General features: G+C 53.5%; 1 protein-coding gene across 1 annotated transcript; it reads left to right on the top strand.

Moving 5' to 3' along the window:
• Window positions 1-1,109: 1,109 nt before the first annotated feature.
• On the top strand, window positions 1,110-23,645 carry si:ch211-166a6.5 (clustered mitochondria protein homolog). Its single transcript, XM_056602496.1, has 28 exons — window positions 1,110-1,299; window positions 1,519-1,690; window positions 3,300-3,431; window positions 5,695-5,861; window positions 6,233-6,387; window positions 7,396-7,518; window positions 8,416-8,548; window positions 9,051-9,143; window positions 9,800-9,960; window positions 10,337-10,540; window positions 10,916-11,198; window positions 11,499-11,665; window positions 11,889-11,962; window positions 12,063-12,167; window positions 12,671-12,771; window positions 13,251-13,403; window positions 15,102-15,164; window positions 15,529-15,782; window positions 16,956-17,040; window positions 17,325-17,478; window positions 18,411-18,550; window positions 18,917-18,997; window positions 20,034-20,159; window positions 21,205-21,314; window positions 21,647-21,740; window positions 21,943-22,068; window positions 22,167-22,240; window positions 22,631-23,645. The coding sequence occupies exons 1-28, from the start codon at window positions 1,231-1,233 to the stop codon at window positions 23,379-23,381; spliced, it is 4,350 nt and encodes a 1,449-aa protein (XP_056458471.1). The 5' UTR covers window positions 1,110-1,230; the 3' UTR covers window positions 23,382-23,645.
• The last annotated feature ends 532 nt before the right edge of the window (window positions 23,646-24,177 follow it).

A 24,177-nucleotide genomic window follows, 5' to 3' on the forward strand; every position in this document is an offset into this window, starting at 1 on the left:
GCCGACGGGGACCGACACAATGGAGGCTTGTAGTGGCGATCTGGGCAGTCGGAGAGAGGAAAGGGCCCCGATGCAGGGAGGTGCGGAACCTGGGCAGGGGACGGAAAAGGACGAGAGGAGGGTTTGATCCCAGCCAATCAGACACAGGGAAACCTTCAGCGTGCTGCTCTGCAGACGTGAAGCAGCCCCGGGCTCAGTTATAAAAGTCTAAAATGTCTCTCTATTTGTTTATATGATGCTGCAGCATCTGTCTGTGGCGCCGTGTGTCTGCCTCTGTTATCTGGTTCTGAACAGGGCTCTGTGGGGCTGGGCTCGTTATGCTCTGCGTAATGAAGCTGCAGCATGCCAGAGAGAGGTGTGGTTGTCCCCTCTCTCCCCGAGACGACACGAAACTCGCATGCTTATTCAACAGGCTTAGTCGTTTTTCAACTTGCTTGAGTTGAGGAACACGCTGGGTCCTGCACCCTGCCTGTGCGTGTGCGCCTGTGTGTGTGTGTGTGTGTGTGTGTGTGTGTGTGGGGTGGCTGGGTGTGTGTTTGTGTGTATGTGTAGTACGTGTGTGGGAGAGACACACCCCACTTTCACTTTCTCAGTGTTCATGGACTGAACTGGATTGGAATTAACTCTCTCGCTCCCTCTCTCTCTCTCTCTCTACCTGTCTCTCTCCCTCTCTCTCTCTCTCTCTCTCTCTCTCTCTCTCTCTCTCTCTCTCTCTCTCTCTCTCTCTCTCTCTCTCTCTCTCTCTCTCTCTCTCTCTCTCTCTCTCTCTCTCTCTCTCTTTCTCTACCTGTGTCTCTCTCTCTCTCTCTTTCTCTACCTGTGTCTCTCTCTCTCTCTCTCTCTCTCTCTTTCTCTACCTGTGTCTCTCTCTCTCTCTCTTTCTCTACCTGTGTCTCTCTCTCACACACACACACACACACACACACACACACACACACACACACACACACACACACACACACACACACACACACGTACACTCAGAGCACCTCAAGCCTTAGTCATGAGGATTTGATTGCACATGATGACGCCCTCATTATCTCAGATGGATTCCCACCACTGGCATCGGTGTCTGGGTTGCTATGAACTAATGTGTACTAACCGCTCCTGCATGTGTCAGATGTCACTCCATAAGGCTGGAGGAACTTCCCTCTTCAGAGACAAAACGCTCTGATCTCTGATCTGTCCACAGACGTCTCCCCGCCCAGTGGCGTCCCGGAGGCCTTCGTCATGAACGCAGACGACTCGTCCTTTCCTGTGAAGGTCCAGGGGGCGGGCCTGGAGATGTTTGAGATGCAGGTAAAGAGCTCCGCACACACACCTCAAAGCTGGGACGCCCGGCCAGCAGGGCTACCTGTCGATGGACAGGTAGCTTGCGTTACCTGTGACGTAATGTGCTACATGTTACGTAGCACATGGTGTACCGCCTGCTACACGTGTGGGTGTAACACGGTCACACCCACATGTGTAACACGTGACCCCCTGCCTGACCTCCTGGCCCTGCCGTGTGTTCCTCAGGTGCACGGTTTCTGGCAGGTTCAGGACACGGTCATGGCCCTCACGGCCCGGGAGGAGGTGTGTCCACGCTCCAGCTTCTCATTGGCTCTCGCCGGTGCACCCCTGGACCCCCTGGTGGATCTGAAGAGCCTGAGGGGTCTCAGGCCAGGATCCGTCCTCCGCCTGGTTGAAGGTAGCGTGTGTTTACTTGTCAGCCATTCTTCTCTCTCTCAGTATCACTGTGCCTTCTAACGCTCAAACGATACCGGGATTGGATCAGAGACGCTCGCCTCGTCATTTCAATGCAACAGGTAATCAGTGATGTTGGTTCAGTTTGGCCTTGTCAACACTAGCTCCGTGGTTGGCAGTGCTACACAAAGGTCCCTCTCCAGATAGATATACAGGCAAGGCAATCGGCAAACAGGCGAGATCTATTAACGTTTATATTGGTATTTGATTGCCTCTGTTTCAAAGCTCTGAAATGGGTTTTTGACTCATAGTTAGACATGAAAAAAACCTCATGGTCAGTTATTATCCCCCCCTCAACACTGTCACGCTATAGCAACACTGCATCATAGCACATCCCTAGCCCATTCGGTGGGGTTCGTTGTCCCTGGAGCGAGGCACGGTGGGCCTGTCTGCGAGGCTGCTCCTCCAGCGTGCTGCTGGAGGAGCTGGAGCACGGGCGGTGGGCTGACGTGCTCCAGCTCCTCCAGCGCCTCGTCAGCTTCGTCAGCTCCTCCAGCGCTGTTGCTGTGGTGCACAGCAGAACGTCGTGGTTGCAGCGCTGCGAGGAATGCATGGTGCATGTCCTTATTTGGAGGCTTGGAGTAAACAAAACCAGTTAGGCATTACCAGTTCGTACTCATTCTTGTGATTAGATGTCGCAGTGTTTTTTGGCGTACTAGTCTTGGGTTATGTTTGAATAAAATGTGTTGTATAAACAGCCTCCTTGTGATTGACAGCCATGGGAGCCGAAGCTAATAATTATTGTAATCAACAATCTCGCTCCCAGTGGCTGTTGAGTCACTCCCAGTGGCTGTTGAGTCGCTCCCAGTGGCATGTAAAACAGCGGCCTCACCTTGTGGAGATCAACCAGTTCCGGCTAGCTGAGTGTTGTATCTTACGTCTGGGTGCCAAGCCGCAAATTTCAGCGGGTAGAATGTGTGAGAGGTTCTCTGAAGCGATTGAAATGTGCTTATGTAGGAACAGTGCATTCATGCCTTGCGACTTGGCCAATATTTGTTTCATACTTATTGTTATCAAAAGATTAGATGCGTGTTTCTTTGGGTGTTGTTCCAGTACTGTTTGAATAATAAGGTAATATAGTGCTTCAAGGATCCCAGGCGAGACATTTGGTTAAATCTCGTCTTTTGTAGCACAATCACCAACAGCGCTTGGTGCTGTTGGTCTAGTCGTAAGAAAACAAAGAGGTATATATGTTGAGTGTGTCAATTCTGTGGTGTTTAAACACGGAGAGTAAAACGAGCTGGAGTGTGGTTTTATGGCTGAGAGTAGACTTCCCTCCAGGGCCAGGTGTAATAAGACCTCCAGCCCTCCAACCCAACTGTTAACCTGTGTCTACAGCTGCTTTATTTGATGAGAATCGTTTGAACGTGAACCAAAGTTGGAGTTGGCAGCAGTGCAGCGAGCGACATCAATCCACACACTCTGTTCCACTCACCTGCCAAACCGCAATCCTCGGACCCCTCCGGCTATGTTGACTTTCTAGTTTGAGTGTCACAGTGTCATAAAGTCCGTTATCTCCCAGCCTGAGGACGCCTCACCTGTTGTGTTCCCAGAGCCCTATTCCCCCCACTCCGCCAGGGCCCACCTGGGCCGCGTGCTGGAGCTGCTCAGGACCTCGGGACCCCAAGACGCCCTGAAGGAAGGGCGGTCCCCCAGCGTCCTGGAGACGCTCACAAACAGCCCAGGTGATCCACACACGTCCAACACACATCCAACACACATCCAACACACGTCCAACACACGTCCAACACACGTCCAACACACCTCTGACACACGTCCAACACACCTCTGACACACGTCCAACACACGTCCAACACACGTCCAACACACCTCTGACACACGTCCAACACACCTCTGACACACGTCCAACACACGTCCAACACACCTCTGACACACGTCCAACACACGTCCAACACACGTCCGACACACGTCCAACACACCTCTGACACACGTCCAACACACGTCCAACACACCTCTGACACACGTCCAACACACGTCCGACACACATCCGACACACGTCCAACACACCTCTGACACACGTCCAACACACCTCTGACACACGTCCAACACACGTCCAACACACGTCCGACACACGTCCGACACACCTCTGACACACGTCCAACACACCTCTGACACACGTCCAACACACGTCCAACACACCTCTGACACACGTCCAACACACGTCCAACACACCTCTGACACACGTCCAACACACGTCCAACATACCTCTGACACACCTCTGACACACGTCCAACACACGTCCGACACACGTCCAACACACGTCTGACAGACGTCCAATACACGTCCAACCACATCCAACACATATCCAACACACATCCAACACATATTAACACATCCAACACAAGTCTAACCACATCCAACACGCGTCAAACACACATCCAACACCCGTCCAACACAAATCTAACCACATCACCAACACATGTCTAACCCCATCCAACACACGTCAAACACACATCAAACACATGTCTAACCACATCCAACACACGTCAAACACACATCAACACACGTCAAACACACATCCAACACACATCCAACACATGGCTAACCACACCCAACACACATCAAACACGCATCCAACACATGTCTAACACGCGTTAAACACACATCAAACACACGTCAAACACGCGTCAAACACACATCAAACACATGTCTAACCCGCGTTAAACACACATCAAACACACGTCAAACACGCGTCAAACACACATCAAACACATGTCTAACCACATCGAACACACGGCAAACACACGTCCAACACACGTCCAACACACCTCTGACACACGTCCAACACACGTCCAACACACGTCCGACACACGTCCAACACACCTCTGACACACGTCCAACACACGTCCAACACACCTCTGACACACGTCCAACACACGTCCGACACACATCCGACACACGTCCAACACACCTCTGACACACGTCCAACACACCTCTGACACACGTCCAACACACGTCCAACACACCTCTGACACACGTCCAACACACGTCCAACACACGTCCGACACACGTCCAACACACCTCTGACACACGTCCAACACACCTCTGACACACGTCCAACACACGTCCAACACACCTCTGACACACGTCCAACACACGTCCAACACACGTCCAACACACGTCCAACATACCTCTGACACACGTCTGACACACGTCCAACACACGTCCGACACACGTCCAATACACGTCCAACCACATCCAACACATATCCAACACACATCCAACACATATTAACACATCCAACACAAATCGAACCACATCCAACACGCGTCAAACACACATCCTACACCCGTCCAACACAAATCTAACCACATCACCAACACATGTCTAACCCCATCCAACACACGTCAAACACACATCAAACACATGTCTAACCACATCCAACACACGTCAAACACACATCAACACACGTCAAACACACATCCAACACACATCCAACACATGGCTAACCACACCCAACACACATCAAACACGCATCCAACACATGTCTAACACGCGTTAAACACACATCAAACACACGTCAAACACACATCAAACACATGTCTAACCACATCGAACACACGGCAAACACGCGTCAAACACGCGTCAAACACACATCAAACACATGTCTAACCACATCGAACACACGGCAAACACGCGTCAAACCCGCGTCAAACATGCGTCAAAGACACATCAAACATACGTCAAACACGCATCAAACACGCATCCAACACACGTTAAACACTCTGCATCAGCGTTCACACGCGTGTGGCACCAGGCCAGGTTTTAAAAACATGTGAGAAAAGAAGGTGCCGCACACTCCCGAGTTCCAACAGTAAGAATGTTGAGTTGGTGATAACGTTTCGGCCTACAGAGGCCTTCGTCAGATCACATGGGTTTAGAACACAGACATAATAAACCGGAATTGTTGCTCTTTTTGTTTTCCAGGTGCCGCCAAAGACGGGGGCTCTCCCACCGGCCGCAGCCTGAAGCGCTCCCTCAGCGTTCCAAAGGCAGAGGCAGGGGTCCAGGATGGAACGCCCCCGGAATACCTGCTCCCGGGGTCCCTGGAGAGGCCCCTCATGGCCCTGCTGCCGCACAGCTCCCAGACAGAGGTACCAGGAGGAGCAGCCCGTCCATCCAGGTCCATTGTGTCTGTGTACCAGTGGTACCAGTGGTACCAGTCCGTCCAGGTCCATAGTGTCTGTGTACCAGTGGTACCAGTGGTACCAGTCCGTCCAGGTCCATTGTGTCTGTGTGTACCAGTGGTACCGGTCTGACCAGGTCCATAGGCTCCTCAGTGGACAGATAATGGTATCATAATCTAGCACAACAAAGGTTAAGTCTGATTAGGGTTGTTATCGCTAATAGTAGGTTAGTAATGAGTTCAAATAAATGAATCATGAAAGACAAAGCCAGCCGGCTGGGCTGACTCCAGGCGCTGAGTGTGGAGGCCCGATCCAACCCGCTGGTCTCCTCCTCTCAGGGCTCCATCTATCTCAGGGACTTATCCCTCAGCTGTTGGAATCCACCGCCCGGCCACAGGAAGCTGCAGGGGGACTTCCTGTACGTTACCGTGGTGACCCTTGAAGGAAGCCGCTATGACGTCACGTCGTGTCCAAAAGGATTCTATGTCAATAGGTAACAAACCTGCATGTTGCTCGTGTTAGTTTAGGGTTTGTTATCCGTAGTGTTTTTACACCTGGTCATGTAGCATTTACATCTACATTTACATTTACAATTACATTTACATTCAGGGCATTTAGCAGACGCTTTACCCAAAGCGACTCACAATAAGTACATTTGACAGACGAAAGAGAAACAACAATATATCTCTGAGGGTACAGTGAGGATGTTCATGGAGCCAAGTGCCAAGCACTAACAATCACTAGGTTAACCCATTCCCTGTGTACACACAGATAGCTAGGATAAGACGCTACACAATGCTAAGTACTATTGTTAAGTGCAAGAAGGTACAACTTACAGTAAGTGAATAAGAGGGGTGTAGGGAGGTAAGGGCTAAGGGGGGTGTAGGGAGGTAAGGGCTAAGGGGGGTGTAGGGAGGTAAGGGCTAAGGGGGGTGTAGGGAGGTAAGGGCTAAGGGGGGAGGCTATGCAAAGTCAAGGTGAACTCTGAACAGGTGAGCCTTGAGTCTTTTGCAGACACCTTTGTAACCAGAGAGACTTGGCTGGGAGCCATCAGGCCAGGCGATCGATAACGGAATGGTGACAGAAGAGGTTATAGTGCTGCACAGACGTGGTTTAAAAACTAAAAACCACAGAGTGCAGAGCCCTTTGGGGAATTAGAAAGGTTCAAGTTCAAGTCTTTTGTTGTCAGATGGACAGGGCAACACATTATTATCACGAGCAACAGGAAACCAAATATATAGGGCAAAAATAATATGCATATAAAGATAAATATACTACCAAGCAGTAAGGCTATTACAGGGTAATAATACAGCTGGAAGAATAGATTTAAAAAGAAAAGTTATGGGCAGTGTGTTTTTTGTTTAATATCAGTAGTAGTGTGAACAATATAATATAATCATGTGCTGGGTAGAAGTCTTCGGGCCGTAGTGATCCATTATCTGTGCTGAGTTAATCACCGACCCTCCCTCACTACCCCCTCGTGTTCCTCCCTTTGCTCCAGGTCCACAGAAGAGGTGTTCGACCCGCGTCCCGTTCAGGCGTCTCCGCTCTGCCACTGTTTCACCGACCTGCTCTGTCACCTCAGCCCGGCCTTCAAACAAGCCCTCTCCACCGCCAAGACCAGGTAGCCGCTCGCTAGGGGAACGCGGAGCTCTGCAGCGTTATTCAATGGGCCTTATTGTCACCTGGCGGCCATCTTGGTTCCTTATAGTCACCTGGCGGCCATCTTGGTTCCTTATAGTCACCTGGCAGCCATCTTGGTTCCTTATAGTCACCGGGCGGCCATCTTGGTTCCTTATAGTCACCTGGCGGCCATCTTGGTTCCACCTTGGTTCTAAACGCGGGCTAGAAGGGGGGGAACCATCCTCAGGGTGGATAAGGCCCATGGTTCTTCTTGGAGTGGTTCCAGAACACATGACTTCTACGTCGGCGTTGAGGGATCTGTTCACCCATTAACTATTCTGTCAACGCCACAAGCAGCCCAGCAACAGGGGCGGCATGTGGTTCAGGAGGTAGACCGGGTTGGTTGGTAACTGGACGGTTGCTGGTTCGATCCCCGGCTCCTCCTCACTGAGTGTCGAGGTGTCCCTGAGCGAGACGCCTCACCCCGACTGCTCCTGACCAGCTGGCTGTCACCTTGCATTGCTGCCACCGCCATCAGTGTGTGAACGTGTGCATGAATGGGTGAATGTTAGGCAGCGTTGTAAAACGCTTTGAGCGGCCACTGGTTAGAAAAGCGCTGTATGAATGCAGTCCATTTACCATTTTGCCGTTTAACAGGACCAATGCATGTTTCGGGATGAGGTTTCGGGTTTGTTAGTCTGGCTCAGTTGCCTCCAGGGTTCCTTGGGACTCCTTGAGACCCTGGTTCCCGGAGCCTTCCTGACATCAATACCAGCACGACCAATCGGGTGCAGACACTGACCTCAGAGGAGGAAGACCTTGGTCACTCCCAGAGAGGAAGGCTGCGTCGACCCGCTGGAGAGACTCTGACCCATACCTCCGTCCTCCCCCCCTGTAGGGCTCAGCTGCCCCCCGCGGAGGTGCTCCCCACCCCCTACCGCACCGTGTGCTGGCTGGGGCCCGCGGCCATCTCCCGGACCCAGAGGAACACCTTCAGCCGGCTGGGGCTGGACCAGCAGGCGGCCGCACAGGTACCACTCGTACTCACCGCGTCGACGTGGGTCATCACAGTCAAAGTCGGCTTTATTGTCAATCACTTGACATGCAGACATACTGAGCATCGAGAAGACGTTCCTCACTATCCCACGGGGAACAGATAAACAGATTAGACTACACTAAAGTTAAACAACCGATAAGACAACACTAAAGGTAAACATCGAAGAGAAGAGATAAGGACATTACTAATATTAAAAAGATAGACAGTAAAATAATAAAATCTAAGAGAAGCAGCATAAGTTTCTTTTTTAGTTTTACAGTCTGTAAAATAGCAGCAATTTCATTCTGTTTGGGGGGGGGGGGGGTTGTATCTGAGGGTGTGTTTGCACTATTCTGATTTTGTTCTTACTTTATTACTCGTTAGGGTTAACTTTATAGTTCTATATCATTAATTTAGGTTTATTTCATTGTTGCATGGTTGAGGACGCCTGAAATCTATGCAAATGAAAATACCTTGTGTATGTGTCTGGTTGTCAGGCTCCAGACTGGAATGAAGAGCTGCAGGCCGCCAGAGACCTCCCCCAGGGGACCCTGGAGGAGAGACTGTGGAGAGACCGGACCCTGCTGCAGGTCAGTCCCCAGGGCTCTGCAGTAACGCACCCACAACCAGACAGAACCAGACACAACCAGACACAACCAGACACAACCAGACACAACCAGACACAACCAGAAAGAACCAGACACAACATAGCACAAACAGATTGAACCAACCACAACCAGATGGGACTAGACAGAACCAGATAGAACCAGATGGGACCAGATGGGACCAGATGGGACCAGATACCCCCAGATATAACCAGATAGAGCCAGAGAGAGCCAGACACAACTTAACACAACCAGATAGAACCAGATAGAGCCAGATACAACCAGACACAACCTAGCAGAACCAGAAAGAACCAGATAGAACCAGCCAGAACCAGATGGGACCAGATAGAACCAGATAGAACCAGATAGAGCCAGGTACAACCAGACACAACCAGACACAACCAAACACAACCTAACACAACCAGATAGAACCAGCCACAACCAGATGGGACCAGATAGAACCAGATAGAGCCAGATAGAGCCAGATAGAACCAGACACAACCAGACACAACCAGACACAACCTAGCACAACCAGATGGAACCAGATAGAACCAATGAATGGTAGCAGGCAGAGGAAGGTTAACGAGCAGGATCAGGATCCAGACGTGGGGTGTCTAAAGCGTTCTGCCCCCCCCCCCCAGGTGAACAGTGCCTTCGTGCTGGCCGCGGCCCAGGGTGCAGAGACGCTGGTGGACGGCTTCGCGGAGACGGTCAGCGCGGGCGGAGAGGAGCCGGGCTTCCTCTGGGGGGGGGTCTTCATGAGCCAGGGCTCGTCCAGCGCCGGGGGGGAGCGGGGCCGCAGGTAGGACTCCCGCCCGTACCGGATCTAACCCTAATAGTGAGAGTACAATACTGTATTGTGTTGTATTTATGTACTTTCACATTCTTTTGTTTTTACCATTTTCATTTTCGTTTTTTTACTCTTTTTGTTGGGCTGGCCACCAAATTCTGCGGAGACGCCAAAAGGACCCGTCTTGGATGAATGAACTCTTATCTCATCTCCTCGTATCTTATCTTAAATTCTTCAGCGCGCTCACGATTATTGGCAGTCGCCGTGCTCACACTCACACGACCCTGAATGACCTCTTACCTGAGATCAGTCAGGATGTAATGACTCCTTAACCCCGCCTCCTCCTTAACCCCGCCTCCTCCTTAACCCCGCCTCCCCCTCCCTCCAGGGCTGCCCAGCGGTTGGAGCTGAGCGGGGTCCAGGCGTACAGCGACCTGGGGGATCTGCAGGCCCTCCACACGCTGCCCACCGCCACCGTGGACTACCGGGGGGTGCGTCTGTCCGCCCAGGGCCTGGCCCCCGGGTCGGACGGCCCCGAGCCGGAGGCGGACCCGGAGGCGGACCCGGAGGCTCCGGCCCCGCCCCCCTCGAGGTGAACCCTGCACTCAGAGTCGGAATCTGTAAAATGTGGGCCGTGGTGCAACATTCCGGGACTGTGACTGATTAAGGGCTTCACACGCAGACTGGACTAGATTTAGAACCAGAAACAGATCACGGCCAAGTGTGCACGTACAAGGGCGGTGTGGCGCAGTGAAGAACATGATATAAACACACAGACGACAGGGACTCGCTGTTGGTCCGGTCCGGGTCGGTCTAAAGCTGTAGGAGGTCCACTGTTGCTCACTGGAAGCTCACCCGGCGGTTCAACTCTGTGTGGTTCTGGTTCCGCAGACAGACTGAGATGCCCGCGGTTCCTCTGGTTCCTCTGTCGATAACAACACCGTAACCCCCTCTGTCCTCCTTCCAGGGGTCTGATGTACGGGCTGAACGCGGGCCCCCAGGAGTCCCCCAGACGCAGGCAGCTGCTGGTGCTGCTGGCCCAGTCGGCCAAGGCCCTGTCCCTGCAGAGGCACGCGGTGCTGGGCCCCGCGGGGTACCAGGTGCCCCTCTTCACCTCGGTGGACGCCCAGGGCCTGCTGGGCGGCGACGGCCGCTTCTACCTGCTGGACCTCGTCCGCACCATGCCCGCCGACGCCAACTTCTGCCCCGAGGTGGAGGCGGCGGAGCGCGCCCTGACCGCAGGGGGGCAGGTGGAGGAGGAGGTGGAGGAGGTGAAGGAGACGGTGGAGGGGGAGGTGAAGGAGGAGGAGGAGAAGGAGGAGGTGAAGGAGGAGGTGAAGGAGGAGGCGAAGGAGGAGGCGAAGGAGGAGGTGAAGGAGGAGGAGGTGAAGGAGGAGGTGAAGGAGGAGGCGAAGGAGGAGGTGAAGGAGGAGGAGGTGAAGGAGGAGGTGAAGGAGGAGGTGAAGGAGGAGGTGAAAGAGGAGGTGAAGGAGGAGGTGAAGGAGGAGGTGAAGGAGGAGGCGAAGGAGGAGGCGAAGGAGGAGGTGAAGGAGGAGGCGAAGGAGGAGGCGAAGGAGGAGGAGAGGCCCAAGTGTTCAGAAGCAGGAGGAGACCGGTGGCCGGAGAGCTACCACTCGGACACGGGGCTACCCCGGAGGTATCCTCACGGCCTGTGCAGGCTGAGACGGGAGCTGTGGCACGCCTTCGTCCAACACAAGTAAGCCCCCCCCCCACCACCCATTCTGCTGCTCCAGCGGAGCCCCTCGGGGTCCCCGAGGGGAACCGTCGCCCCAACGCTGGTCTGATGTGAAGAGCTCTGCTGGGGAGGTGTTCATGGCGCACTGGAGGCCCCCGGAGCAGTCGTCTCTTCTGTTAGAAACCAGCCGAGGGCGACGGAGCCCCTCTGACCAAACACTGACCGCGCCTTCTTCACCCCCCAGGCACACGCAGTTCAACCAGCGGGTCAGAGAACTGATGGAAGAGGACGGGGGCTTTGAAGAGTGTGCAAAACCAGGTGACGACCCGGGGGGGGGGTGTCAGGGGTCAAAGGTCACTGACGTACCACCTGGTCTGAGGTCTTAACGATGTTAACGATGAGCGTTTGTCGTGCACAGGCGACGCCCGCGCTACCAAAGCAGTGAGGGCGGCGTGTGAGGAGGTCGGCTCCGTCAGCAACCTCATCTTCGAGATGCGCTTCAACCCCAACGTGTTCTGTTCAGGTACACACACACACACACACACACGCACACACACGCACACGCACACGCACGCACGCACACACGCACACGCACACACGCACAGACTCACACACACACACAGACACACACAGACTCACACTCACACTCACACTCACACTCACACTCACACTCTCAAACACACACGCACAGACACACACACACACACACACACACACACGCACACACACGCACACGCACACGCACACGCACACACACACACAGACACACAGACACACACACACACACAGACTCTCACACACACACACACACACGCACACTCACACTCACACTCACACTCACACTCACACTCACACTCACACTCACACTCAAACACACACGCACAGACACACACAAACACACACACACACACTTACGCTCACACTCACACTCACTCTCACACAAACCTAGAAGTGTTTTGATCCAGTGTTAGGAAACGACCGGTCTTTGTAAACCTGACTCAATGGCCGCTCTGTCCGTGTCCCCAGGCGTGTCCTTCCCCGGCGGTGACAGCGCGGCCACCCGGCTCCAGGAGAGGCTGTTGAGGGAGGCCGCCGCCTTCATCATCAAGCAGCAGATTCCTGACTTTGTAAGCACCGCCGTTCCCCCGCCCGCCGCGTCCAGCGCTCCGGGGGTCCATGTCGCACTCGGCCCGCCGCCTTCGTAGCATTTGTGTAGCTTTGTTCGTAGCATTTGTGTAGCTTTGTTCGTAGCATTTGTGTAGTTTTGTTCGTAGCCTTTGTGTAGCCGGTCCATCTCTGATGGTGTGCGTCGATTGTTATCAGCCTCCCCGACCAGCTGCTCGGGGAAACAGCAGGTGGCGTCCACGCCTTGGGTCACAGACATGTTTTACGACGACGTCGTTATGTTCTGATGGCTGTCAACACAAAACGTGCTATGAAATGAGAAGAGCTAGCTCCCCCAGGTGTGTTGTGAACTGGGATGTGTGTGTGTGTGTGTGTGTGTGTGTGTGTGTGTGTGTGTGTGTGTGTGTGTGTGTGTGTGTGTGTGTGTGTGTGTGTGTGTGTGTGTGTGTGTGTGTGTGTGTGTGTGTGTGTGTGTCCCCAGGTGGACTACTGCCTCCAGGGCGTCGAGGTTCCCATGGACAGCGCCACCCTGAAACAGGCCCTGCACCACAGCGGCATCAACCTCCGCTACCTGGGTCATGTCATCAAAGCCATCAGCCAATCAGAGCACAAGGAACGCCTGAGGCACATACTGGTGAGTTTGTCTTATTGTGAAGGAAACCGATCACCCAGTTTGATCGGTTCCCCGATCAGTATCCAAATGTAATAAAAGTCCATCTTGGATCCTTTTACTTCCATGAAAGGGCGTGGCTGTTACGGCTGGCTGAAGGCAGAATGTTTATTAGTGTTTGAAATACTTTATTGATCCCTGAGGGGACATTGTGTTGATTGACAGGCTTGTAAACCACCAACTGCCATCAGGTTGTGACATGCAGCACGCCTTAAACCACACAGGGCGATTTGAGTCCTTATTTACATCCCGTTTTACATATTTTAAAACTTAATGGGGAAATTCAGACCAGGATTAATCCACTTCACGACCAGTATGTACCCTCATGGCTTTCCATCTGAAGCCAGCAGCAGGGTTTTCCCTTTTGAGAGGCCTGTTGACGCTCCCCCTGTCTCACGCGTTGTCCTGTTGTCCTGTTGTCCTGTTGTCCTGTTGTCCTGTCGTCCTGTCCTGTCATCCTGTCGTCCTGTCGTCCTGTCCTGTTGTCCTGTCGTCCTGTCGTCCTGTCGTCCTGTCCTGTCGTCCTGTCGTCCTGTCCTGTCATCCTGTCGTCCTGATGTCCTGTCGTCCTGTCGTCCTGTCGTCCTGTCGTCCTGTCGTCCTGTCGTCCTGTCGTCCTGTCGTCCTGATGTCCTGTTGTCCTGTCGTCCTGTCGTCCTGTCGTCCTGTCCTGTCGTCCTGTCGTCCTGTCGTCCTGTGCTGTCGTCCTGTCGTCCTGTCGTCCTGTCCTGTTGTCCTGTCGTCCTGTCGTCCTGTCCTGTCGTCCTGTCGTCCTGTCCTGTCATCCTGTCGTCCTGATGTCCTGTCGTCCTGTCGTCCTGTCGTCCTGTCCTGTCGTCCTGTCGTCCTGTCGTCCTGATGTCCTGTTGTCCTGTCGTCCTGTCGTCCTGTCGTCCTGTCCTGTCGTCCTGTCGTCCTGTCGTCCTGTGCTGTCGTCCTGTCGTCCTGTCGTCCTGTCCTGTCGTCCTGTTGTCCTGTTGTCCTGTCGTCCTGTCGTCCTGTCGTCCTGTTGTCCTGTCGTCCTGTCCTGTTGTCCTGTTGTCCTGTTGTCCTGTCGTCCTGTCGTCCTGTCCTGTTGTCCTGTCGTCCTGTCGTCCTGATGTCCTGTCGTCCTGTCGTCCTGTCCTGTTGTCCTGTCGTCCTGTCGTCCTGATGTCCTGTCGTCCTGATGTCCTGTCGTCCTGTCGTCCTGTCGTCCTGTCGTCCTGTTGTCCTGTCGTCCTGTCCTGTTGTCCTGTCGTCCTGTTGTCCTGTCGTCCTGTCGTCCTGATGTCCTGTCGTCCTGTCGTCCTGTCCTGTCGTCCTGTCGTCCTGATGTCCTGTCGTCCTGTCGTCCTGTCCTGTCGTCCTGACCTGTCGTCCTGTTGTCCTGTCGTCCTGTTGTCCTGTCGTCCTGTCGTCCTGTCGTCCTGTTGTCCTGTCGTCCTGTTGTCCTGTCGTCCTGTCCTGTTGTCCTGTCGTCCTGTCGTCCTGATGTCCTGTCGTCCTGTCGTCCTGTCCTGTCGTCCTGTTGTCCTGTCGTCCTGTCCTGTTGTCCTGTCGTCCTGTCGTCCTGTTGTCCTGTCGTCCTGTTGTCCTGTCGTCCTGTCCTGTTGTCCTGTTGTCCTGTCGTCCTGTCGTCCTGATGTCCTGTCGTCCTGTCGTCCTGTCGTCTCTCTGCAGCGGGTGGCCCTGGCCGAGGTGGTGGTGCGCTCCGCCAGGAGGGTGTTCAACAGCTTCGTCCAGGTACCGTGCTACGCTCTGATCTGCTCTCACCATCACACGTTCCAAATGACGTGATTAGAGTTAGACCTTACAGGGCCGGTAGAATGTGATAACACTTACAACAGATAGAGTGTGACTTTAGTACGGAATATTTACTTTGGAGTTCTGACTTTAATCTAAAGATTCTGACTTTAAAGTCAGAATTCAGAGATTAAAGTAAAAACTTCAAAACAGAATCACATGATTTGGCCCTAATCCCCTTCCTTACTTTATCCGGGTCCTTAATAATGATTTAATTGAGCGATGGTTTGGTGTAGCTGTGTGCTCCGTGGTTTGTCTGTGATGTTGCTTCGTGTCGCTGAACGTCTTCCCGCCGGGTCCGCAGAGCGTGGAGGTCTGGAGCCTATCAGCCGCCGTCAGCCACTTCCTCTGCTGCCTATTGGTTCCCCAATTCACGCCCGCCCCCGCGGGGGAGGAGCCTAAGAAGAAGTCCAAGCGCCGCGGCGGCCGTGGGGGCGCCGGGGCGTCGGAAACCCCGGCGTGGAGCGCCCCCGCGGGGGCGGCGCTGACCGGCCCGGCGCTGTGGAACCTGGTCCGCCAGGACGCCCTGGAGACCTATGACATCACGGCCCACCTGGGGTAGGCCCCGCCCCCTTCTGTCTGTCTGTCTGTCTGTCCGTTGTCTGTCTGTCCCTCTGTCTGTCTGTCTGTCTGTCTGTCTGTCTGTCTGTCTGTCTGTCTGTCTGTCTGTCCCTCTGTCTGTCTGTCTGTCCCTCTGTCTGTCTGTCTGTCTGTCTGTCTGTCTGTCTGTCACTCTGTCTGTCCCTCTGTCTGTCTGTCTGTCTGTCCCTCTGTCTGTCTGTCTGTCCGTTGTCTGTCTGTCCCTCTGTCTGTCTGTCTGTCTGTCCCTCTGTCTGTCTGTCTGTCTGTCCCTCTGTCTGTCTGTCTGTCTGTCTGTCTGTCTGTCTGTCTGTCCCTCTGTCCCTCTGTCTGTCTGTCTGTCTGTCTGTCTGTCTGTCTGTCTGTCTGTCTGTCTGTCTGTCTGTCTGTCCCTCTGTCTGTCTGTCTGTCCCTCTGTCTGTCTGTCTGTCTGTCTGTCTGTCTGTCCCTCTGTCTGTCTGTCTGTCTGTCTGTCTGTCTGTCTGTCTGTCCCTCTGTCTGTCTGTCTGTCTGTCTGTCTGTCTGTCTGTCTGTCTGTCTGTCTGTCTGTCTGTCTGTCTGTCTGTCTGTCTGTCTGTCTGTCTGTCTGTCTGTCTGTCCCTCTGTCCGTCTGTCTGTCTGTCTGTCTGTCTGTCTGTCTGTTGTTCCGAGGTTTCTGTGAGATAAATTTGAATACTAATTAAGTTAATGAATTAAGGGTTATAGCGACCAAAAATGATATCAAGTTTTTATTAGCACATTTAAGCTAGGGTAGGACATTTAGAGAAACCAGACAGCATTAGCTCGATTTTGAACGTATCCACCCCCCCCCTCCCTTCAAGGCCTCCCGCCAAAGCCCCAAAAACAAGGGACTAGCTCGCTAGCGTGAGCAAAAGTTCTGCTAGCCTTGAGGAAGATTCGGACTGTAATTGGGTGACTGGGTGTGAGCAGGTAGGGGTAGGTAGGTAGACGGACAGGTAGGCTGTCCAATAATTTCCCACGGGCCGAATGAAACGCTTGGACAGGCTTATTACAGGCCTGAGGCCTTTTCTTTTCAGCCTATTTTATTTCTTGATTCCTGTCGGGATGTAATAAGAATTTCAACAAATATGACAAATTCATGCTTCTACCATGAGTCCCCTAGCTTTAACGCGCGTGTTCCCCCGTCCCCAGGACCAGCGTGAGCCACGTGGTGGAGCAGAACGGCCTGCAGCGGCTGTCCCTGCTCAGGGAGTTCTGCCTGAAGACTGGAGTGCAGGTAACCCCCCCCCGCTGAGAGCCGCCATGTTGAAGGAGGCCCTGCTGTAACCAGCACCAACGTCACCGTGAAGTTCACCGTGAAATTAGATAAAAGTTATAGACTGAATATACTGTCTATACTCCGTTGTTTATTTTGTGTCTTATATTAACCATGTGACAAATACCAAAGAGATTAAGACCATCTTTATGTCACAAATATAATCCAAAACATAAAATAAAATGTGTAAAACACTGAAGAAGGTTGTGCTCTGTGTCTAAATCAACCGTTCTTCTCTGCGGCAGTTGAGGCTCAGAGACTACTGCCTGGACAACCAAAGCAAGGCTCCCATTGGACCGGACGACGTGCTGAACATCTTCCCATTGGTCAAGCACGTCCACATGCCCGTTGCCGACGCCTTCAAAGCCTTCCGGGCGGCCCAGACCTTCATAGAGAAAGGTAGAGCGCTGTGGTCCTCCCCCCTGGGGTCATAGGGCTGACCTCTCAGTCCGGGGGTTTGATGATGCATCCTGAAGGTCTGTCTTCATGGTCAACAGACGTTCTCTGGGACGCTGATATCACAGGCTCACATGCTGATTGGTTTAAAGCAGGGGTGCCCAACCAGTCGATCGCGGTCTACCAGTAGATCGCCGACAGATCCCAAGTCGATCGCGAGGGGTGAAGAAAAAAAAAAAAATAAAGTTTTTTTTTTTTTTTTTTTTTTTAAATAAAATTAAATTTGCGCGGGACATATACGTGCGGTAGCGCATGTGCTGTTAACAGCAGTTGAAAGCCGTCAACAGTAGTTACACACTCCTAAACGTTGGCATGGCTGAGGGGAAACAAGCTAAGACCTACCATTTTCACCCTGAGTGGGAGGAAGATTATTGATTATCGTTGAGAAGGTGCCGTGCGCAGACGGAATGAAACCCCCACTGAAGTCCGTAGGTACACGATACAACCCCCCCCCCCCCCGTCCCCCGTCCCCCCCCCCGTCAACAATTGTTCTCCAACCCCCCCCCCCCCCCCCCCCCCCCCGTCAACAATTGTTCTCTACCCCCCCCCCCCCCCCCCCCCGCTTGAAGGTAGGTTTGCTGGTAGATCTCGGGAGGTTGGCTACTTGAAAAGTAGATCTTGGGTCAAAAAAGGTTGGGCACCCCTGGTTTAAAGGATGTGTGTGGAACCAGATGCACAACAGTGCAGATTTCACACTCGTAAATGAGGTCTTGGCCAGACCGGTTTGGGAACTGCTGCTTTAGATTGAAGCCCTGAAATGTAGTGATGATTTCTGTAATTCTTCGATTTCCTCACCGATTGACTGCAGGTATGTTCGCTGTACAGTGTCTGGTACTGCGTTACTAAGTATCTGTGTCTTGTCCCCTCGTCTGAAGGTTTGCTGGACCAAGCCCAGGAGTGTCTGAAGGAGACGTCCTACCTGTTTGGTCGTGTGTGTGATGAGCTTCACCCAGAGGCCTGCCACTGCCTCAGCACGCTGGCCAGAGTCACCTTCCTGCAGGGCAAGACAGCAGAGGTAGGACCCTCACCCTCACCCTCACCCACACCCCACTGCACTTCTGCATCTCTTTCACCCATTCATACACACGTTCACACGTTCACACATTCACAAACTGACGCCGAGGGTCAACATGCAAGGCAACAGCTGGCTGGTCGGGACATTCAGGGTGGTCTTGCTCAGGGACACCTCGACACTCAGCTAGGAGGAACCAGGGATTTAACTAGCAACCCTTCAGTGGACCAATACGGACTCTTGATAGTTCTCATTGGTAATAACGTCCCTAGATGTGTTTTTTCTAATCCACCATTCTGACCCAAAATACAATATGTGTACAGAGTGTAGGTGGGTAGACTGACGTGCGTCTGCCCCTCTGTGCTCCAGGCCCGCAGTGCCCAGCTGAAGGCTGTGATGCTCAGCGAGAGGGTCCTGGGCTTCGACCACCCCAGCACCATCCAGCAATACGTGAGTACCCCGCCGCCGCCGCACAGCGGGGGCTGCGAACCCTGACCCCGTGTCCATGTCTCCTGTGTTCATATCCCCTGTGTCCTTGTCTCCTGTGTTCATATTCCCTTTGTCCTTGTCTCCTGTGTCCTTGTCCCTTGTGTTCATGTCTCCTGTGTTCATATCCCCTGTGTTCATGTGTCCATGTGTTCATGTCCTCTGTGTTAATGTGTTAATGTCTCCTGTGTTCATATCCCCTGTGTCCTTGTCTTTTGTGTCCTTGTCCCTTGTGTCCATGTCCCCTGTGTTCATGCGTCCATGTCCCCTGTGTTCATGCGTCCATGTGCCCTGTGTTCATGCGTCCATGTCCCCTGTGTCCATGTCCCCTGTGTTCATGTGTCCATGTCCCCTGTGTTCATGCGTCCATGTCCCCTGTGTTCATGCGTCCATGTCCCCTGTGTTCATGCGTCCATGTCCCCTGTGTTCATGCGTCCATGTGCCCTGTGTTCATGCGTCCATGTCCCCTGTGTCCATGTCCCCTGTGTTCATGTGTCCATGTCCCCTGTGTTCATGCGTCCATGTCCCCTGTGTCCATGTCCCCTGTGTTCATGCGTCCATGTCCCCTGTGTTCATGCGTCCATGTCCCCTGTGTTCATGCGTCCATGTCCCCTGTGTCCATGTGCCCTGTGTTCATGCGTCCATGTCCCCTGTGTCCATGTCCCCTGTGTTCATGTGTCCATGTCCCCTGTGTTCATGCGTCCATGTCCCCTGTGTTCATGCGTCCATGTCCCCTGTGTTCATGCGTCCATGTCCCCTGTGTTCATGCGTCCATGTGCCCTGTGTTCATGCGTCCATGTCCCCTGTGTCCATGTCCCCTGTGTTCATGTGTCCATGTCCCCTGTGTTCATGCGTCCATGTCCCCTGTGTCCATGTCCCCTGTGTTCATGCGTCCATGTCCCCTGTGTTCATGCGTCCATGTCCCCTGTGTTCATGCGTCCATGTCCCCTGTGTCCATGTGCCCTGTGTTCATGCGTCCATGTCTCCTGGGTGGTTTCAGGCTCTGCTGGCGGTCTACCTCGGGGCCGGCGGGGAGAAGGCCCTGGCCCAGAAGTGCCTCCTGAGGGCGCGCCACTTAGTGCTGACCGTCCACGGGGAGGACCATCCCTACGTCGCCACGCTGGACGTAGGTCGCCCCCAGCCACCCACATCCTGCTGGGCTTTATGGCAACACGCTGGCCTCGATTACATCTCATAAACATCTAGATTGTACAATCTAGATCAGGGATGGGCAACTGGCGGCCCGCGTCCTCACTCAGTGCGGCCCGCATCCTCACTCAGTCAGGCCCGCACATAATAAAAAATAAATAAATAAATAAAATAATAATAATAATTGATCGAGTTACAGAAAACTCGGTCAAGAAAGATGAGAAGAATTCATAGAATTCGAAGGCAAACCCATGCGTCTAGTTTGCTTAGAAGCGATATCAGTCATTAAAGATATCCACTTAAGTCGCCACTACAACTACAACTGCTTGTTGGGTTTGAGTTCATTGAGTTGTTGCACTTAATGTTGGGCCACTGTTTTTCAGTTTTTTGACTTCATTGAATGATGATGTATGTGAGCCCTTTGCACTGATAAAAATACTGACCATTCATGTGGCTGTTTGAGCATGGAAAACATGAAATGAATGTATGTTGGTTCAATTAACATACCGTACATAGGTTATGATTCTGGATGATTTTTTAGGTAGTGGCCATCCCCAAAATGCACCAGAATACAGTAAATCATATCTACCAAATTCAAAATTGTGTAGCTTCTCTCAGCTCACGTTTAGTTGAAGTGTGCAGTCATGTGGCCCTCCAATGGTTATGATGAAAAATGTGGCCCTCTTTATCATGAAAGTTGCCCATCCCTGATCTAGATGGTCTCCTCTGTTTACACAAAGCGCACAACACGCTTACGCACGCGCACACACACACACACACACGCACACGCACACACACAGGTTTGTTCAGGTTCCACAATGCTCAGAGGATGGGCGGAGACGTGGTATCCGTAGTGTACCGGTTTACGGTGCTCTGGATTGTGTCACCAATGGTCCAAGTAGGCCCGGTTTTGGATGTCTCAGAGGTCACTCTCTGTCGTTGTAAATGGCTCCAGGACTGGACAGTCTGCAGAGGTTGTGGTTCCGTGTGGTTCTGCTGACCCGTCTGGTTCCGTCCCCCAGGGCTGTCTCGGGTTGCTGCTGACCGGGGAGGCCGCAGGGCAGTACCTGGAGAGCGCTCTGAAACTCAACATGTCCTTCTTCGGCCCCACCGACACCCACACAGCGTTCAGGTACGTTGATCATCACCACGCACCCCTTCACACACCTGGGACTGAAAGGCAAGAAGGATTCCCTGAGCCAATCAGAGAAATGATGTCCGGATTGGTCAGCAATGAGCAGGGAGTGGTCGGCTCATGAAGAGACAGGCAGTCACCTCCACACAGATGTTCTCATAGTGCACTTCGGACACTAATGGACAGCTATGCTCTTTCTAACTAAAATTTAAATCCTCCCTACAGCTCCTTTAACAGAGGAACGGCGTTGTCTTTTGTTTATCTTGGATGGGTTTAAACCCCCTGGCGAGTCACTGAAAGCCTTCTCCCGTTGTCACCCCCTCCTCCAGTCAGCACCTGCTGTCCCAGTGGCTGTGCAGTAAAGGGGACTACCGCTCCGCCATGAGCCACGAGAAGGAGGCCCAGGCGGCATACTCTGCCATGGTCAGTACCTGACCTACTCCTGCCGTCCCCTCTGGTGCACGAGGCTGTCTGTTGGCGTGTCTGTTGGGGTCACGCCAACACGCCGACAGACACGCCAACAGACACGCCGACAGACACGCCAACAGACACGCCGACAGACGGGCCGACAGACACGCCTGTCGCCGAGTCTGTCCGTGGCGCTCATGGTCCTGTTCTCCCTCAGTTCGGCGAGGACCACAAACAGACCAAGTGCAGTGCAGAGTTCCTCCGCACCATTACCCAGCAGGCCGTGCGGGTGGAGCGCAGCCGAAGGGAGGCGCCCGACGTGACGGAGCCGGCGGTGGCGGAGGTGAGGGCGCCCCGCTTCGTCCGGTGACACGTGGTTTTGTTTGAGCTAACGAGGCGCCAACAGGTGCTAACACCCCTGACCCCCCCCCCCCCCCACAGGGCCTGAAGCCGTCCTCAGAGACCGTTGTGGAACAGCTGGCGCTACTCACGGGGATCAGGAAGAACGCACAGAGGTGAGCAGTAACCGCACCTGAGACACCAAACGTGTTCCGTTATGGGGGCGGCATGGGGCTCAGGGGGTAGAGCGGGTTGGCTGGGCACCGGGAGGTTGCTGGTTCGATCCCACGCTCCTCCTCGCTGAGTGTCCCTGAGCGAGACGCCTCACCCTGACTGCTCCTGACCAGCTGGCTGTCGCCTTGCGTGGTCGACCCCGCCGTCGGTGTGTGAATGTGCGCATGAAGGGGTGAATGTTGGGCAGTATTGTAAAGCACTTTGAGTGGCCACTGGTTAGAAAAGCGCTGAATAGATGCAGTCCATCTACCATCTAGGATGATTATTGCATTGTTATTATGCTATGAAGAATAAATGGATGCATTGTTCATGGATGATGTTTTGATTTGTAGCAATAGGCTCCAGGAATTCAAGAAGAGGTTCTGGGAGATGAAGCTGGCGGAGGCCACAGAGAAGGTGAAGGTCATCAACGAGAGACTGATCAGCGCCAAGACCAAGAGGGAAGGAGAGAGCACGCCTGCAGGGGCGGCAGGAGCAGAAGAAGAGGAGACTCCTGCAGGGGCGGCAGGAGCAGCAGCAGGAGGAGAAGGAGCAGCCGGAGCAGCTGTGTGCCTGGAGAACGGGGACGGTGGAGCAGAACGTCCCGAGGAGGCTCTGCCCAGTGGGGGCCAGGAGATCCGGCCCGCGGAGGAACCCTCGGAGGAGAACCGTCCCAGTGCGGCCGTCAACGGTCTACCAGAGGAGCGCTCTGCACCGGGGGAACCAGAGCAGCAGGAGACGGAGAGGGAGGAGGTGGAGCTCCACGCAACCATGAACGGAGGTCCAGACGTCGAGGGCGACGACACCCACCACAAAGAAACGGAGACGGGGGAGACGGTTGGTCCATCCGAGGGGATGGTGAACGGAGGAGAGGAGGTGACGAAGGCAGGCTCACACGAGGAGACCAACGGTGTGAATGGAGTCCACGACGACGACGAAGACGAAGACGACACCGACCTATCAGGGCTCGAGAAGAAGAAAGAGCACTTGGTAGAGGTCAACGCAAAGTCCACCAAAGCCAACGAAGCGGTCGTCAACGCCGTCATCGTCGTCAACGGAGGGGCGGGGAACGGCGTGGTGGTGAACGGCGCCCCCGAAGAGTGAAGGGCCCCCCCGGGAGCCCGTTGTGTTAAAGCTTTTACTAATGTCTTGGGGTGGAATCAAAGGTATCTTCAGCTGGTACAGAAACGTGGAGATGAGTGTTTTGTACCCAACTGCTCGATGAAGAGGGGACGGAACCGGTTACATGGGGAGGGGGACTTACTTCTTAGGGAAACTTTTTTCTTCCGATAATAAAACATTCTGCTGTTAAATAAAGATTTTAAAAGAGACGGTACTCTGGGTGCTTCTTTCAAACATGGCCCTGACACACACACGCACACGCGCACACACACACACACGCACACACAGTTTAGAGTAGAAGCAATGTTGACATTGCTAATCGAGTTGAGGACGACAATATCAAGATTTTATGCTACAGTATTGAAAGTAAAGATGAACACACACAAAACAGATTAATAAACTACCTTAGTATAAACATTGAGTTTAATGTACATAAAATAAAAAATACAATCATTCTCCAGCTCCTCCCCTCCTAGTAAGCTCCTCCCCTGCTCCTCAGCTCCTCCTCCTCCTCTCAGCTCCTCCTCCTCCTCCCCTCCTCCTCCTCCTCCTCTCCTCTCAGCTCCTCCTCTCCTCTCAGCTCCTCCTCCTCCTCCTCAGCTCCTCCTCCTCCTCCTCCTCCTCCTCCTCTCCTCTCCTCTCAGCTCCTCCTCCCCTCCTCTCAGCTCCTCCTCCTCTCCTCAGCTGCTCCTCCTCCTCCTCTCCTCAGCTGCTCCTCCTCCTCCTCCTCAGCTCCTCCCCTGCTCCTCCTCCTCTCCTCCTCCTCCTCCTCCTCCTC

This window comes from Gadus chalcogrammus, chromosome 11 (genome assembly GCF_026213295.1).
Source record: "Gadus chalcogrammus isolate NIFS_2021 chromosome 11, NIFS_Gcha_1.0, whole genome shotgun sequence".
Classification (NCBI taxonomy): domain Eukaryota; kingdom Metazoa; phylum Chordata; class Actinopteri; order Gadiformes; family Gadidae; genus Gadus; species Gadus chalcogrammus.

Coding starts and splice junctions, on each gene's coding strand:
- si:ch211-166a6.5 (XM_056602496.1), top strand. CDS start 1,231: ATGAACGCAGACGACTCGTCCTTTCCTGTGAAGGTCCAGGGGGCGGGC. Junction 3,432..5,694: donor GACGCTCACAAACAGCCCAG/GTGATCCACACA, acceptor TTTGTTTTCCAG/GTGCCGCCAAAGACGGGGGC. Junction 18,551..18,916: donor TGCAGGGCAAGACAGCAGAG/GTAGGACCCTCA, acceptor TCTGTGCTCCAG/GCCCGCAGTGCCCAGCTGAA.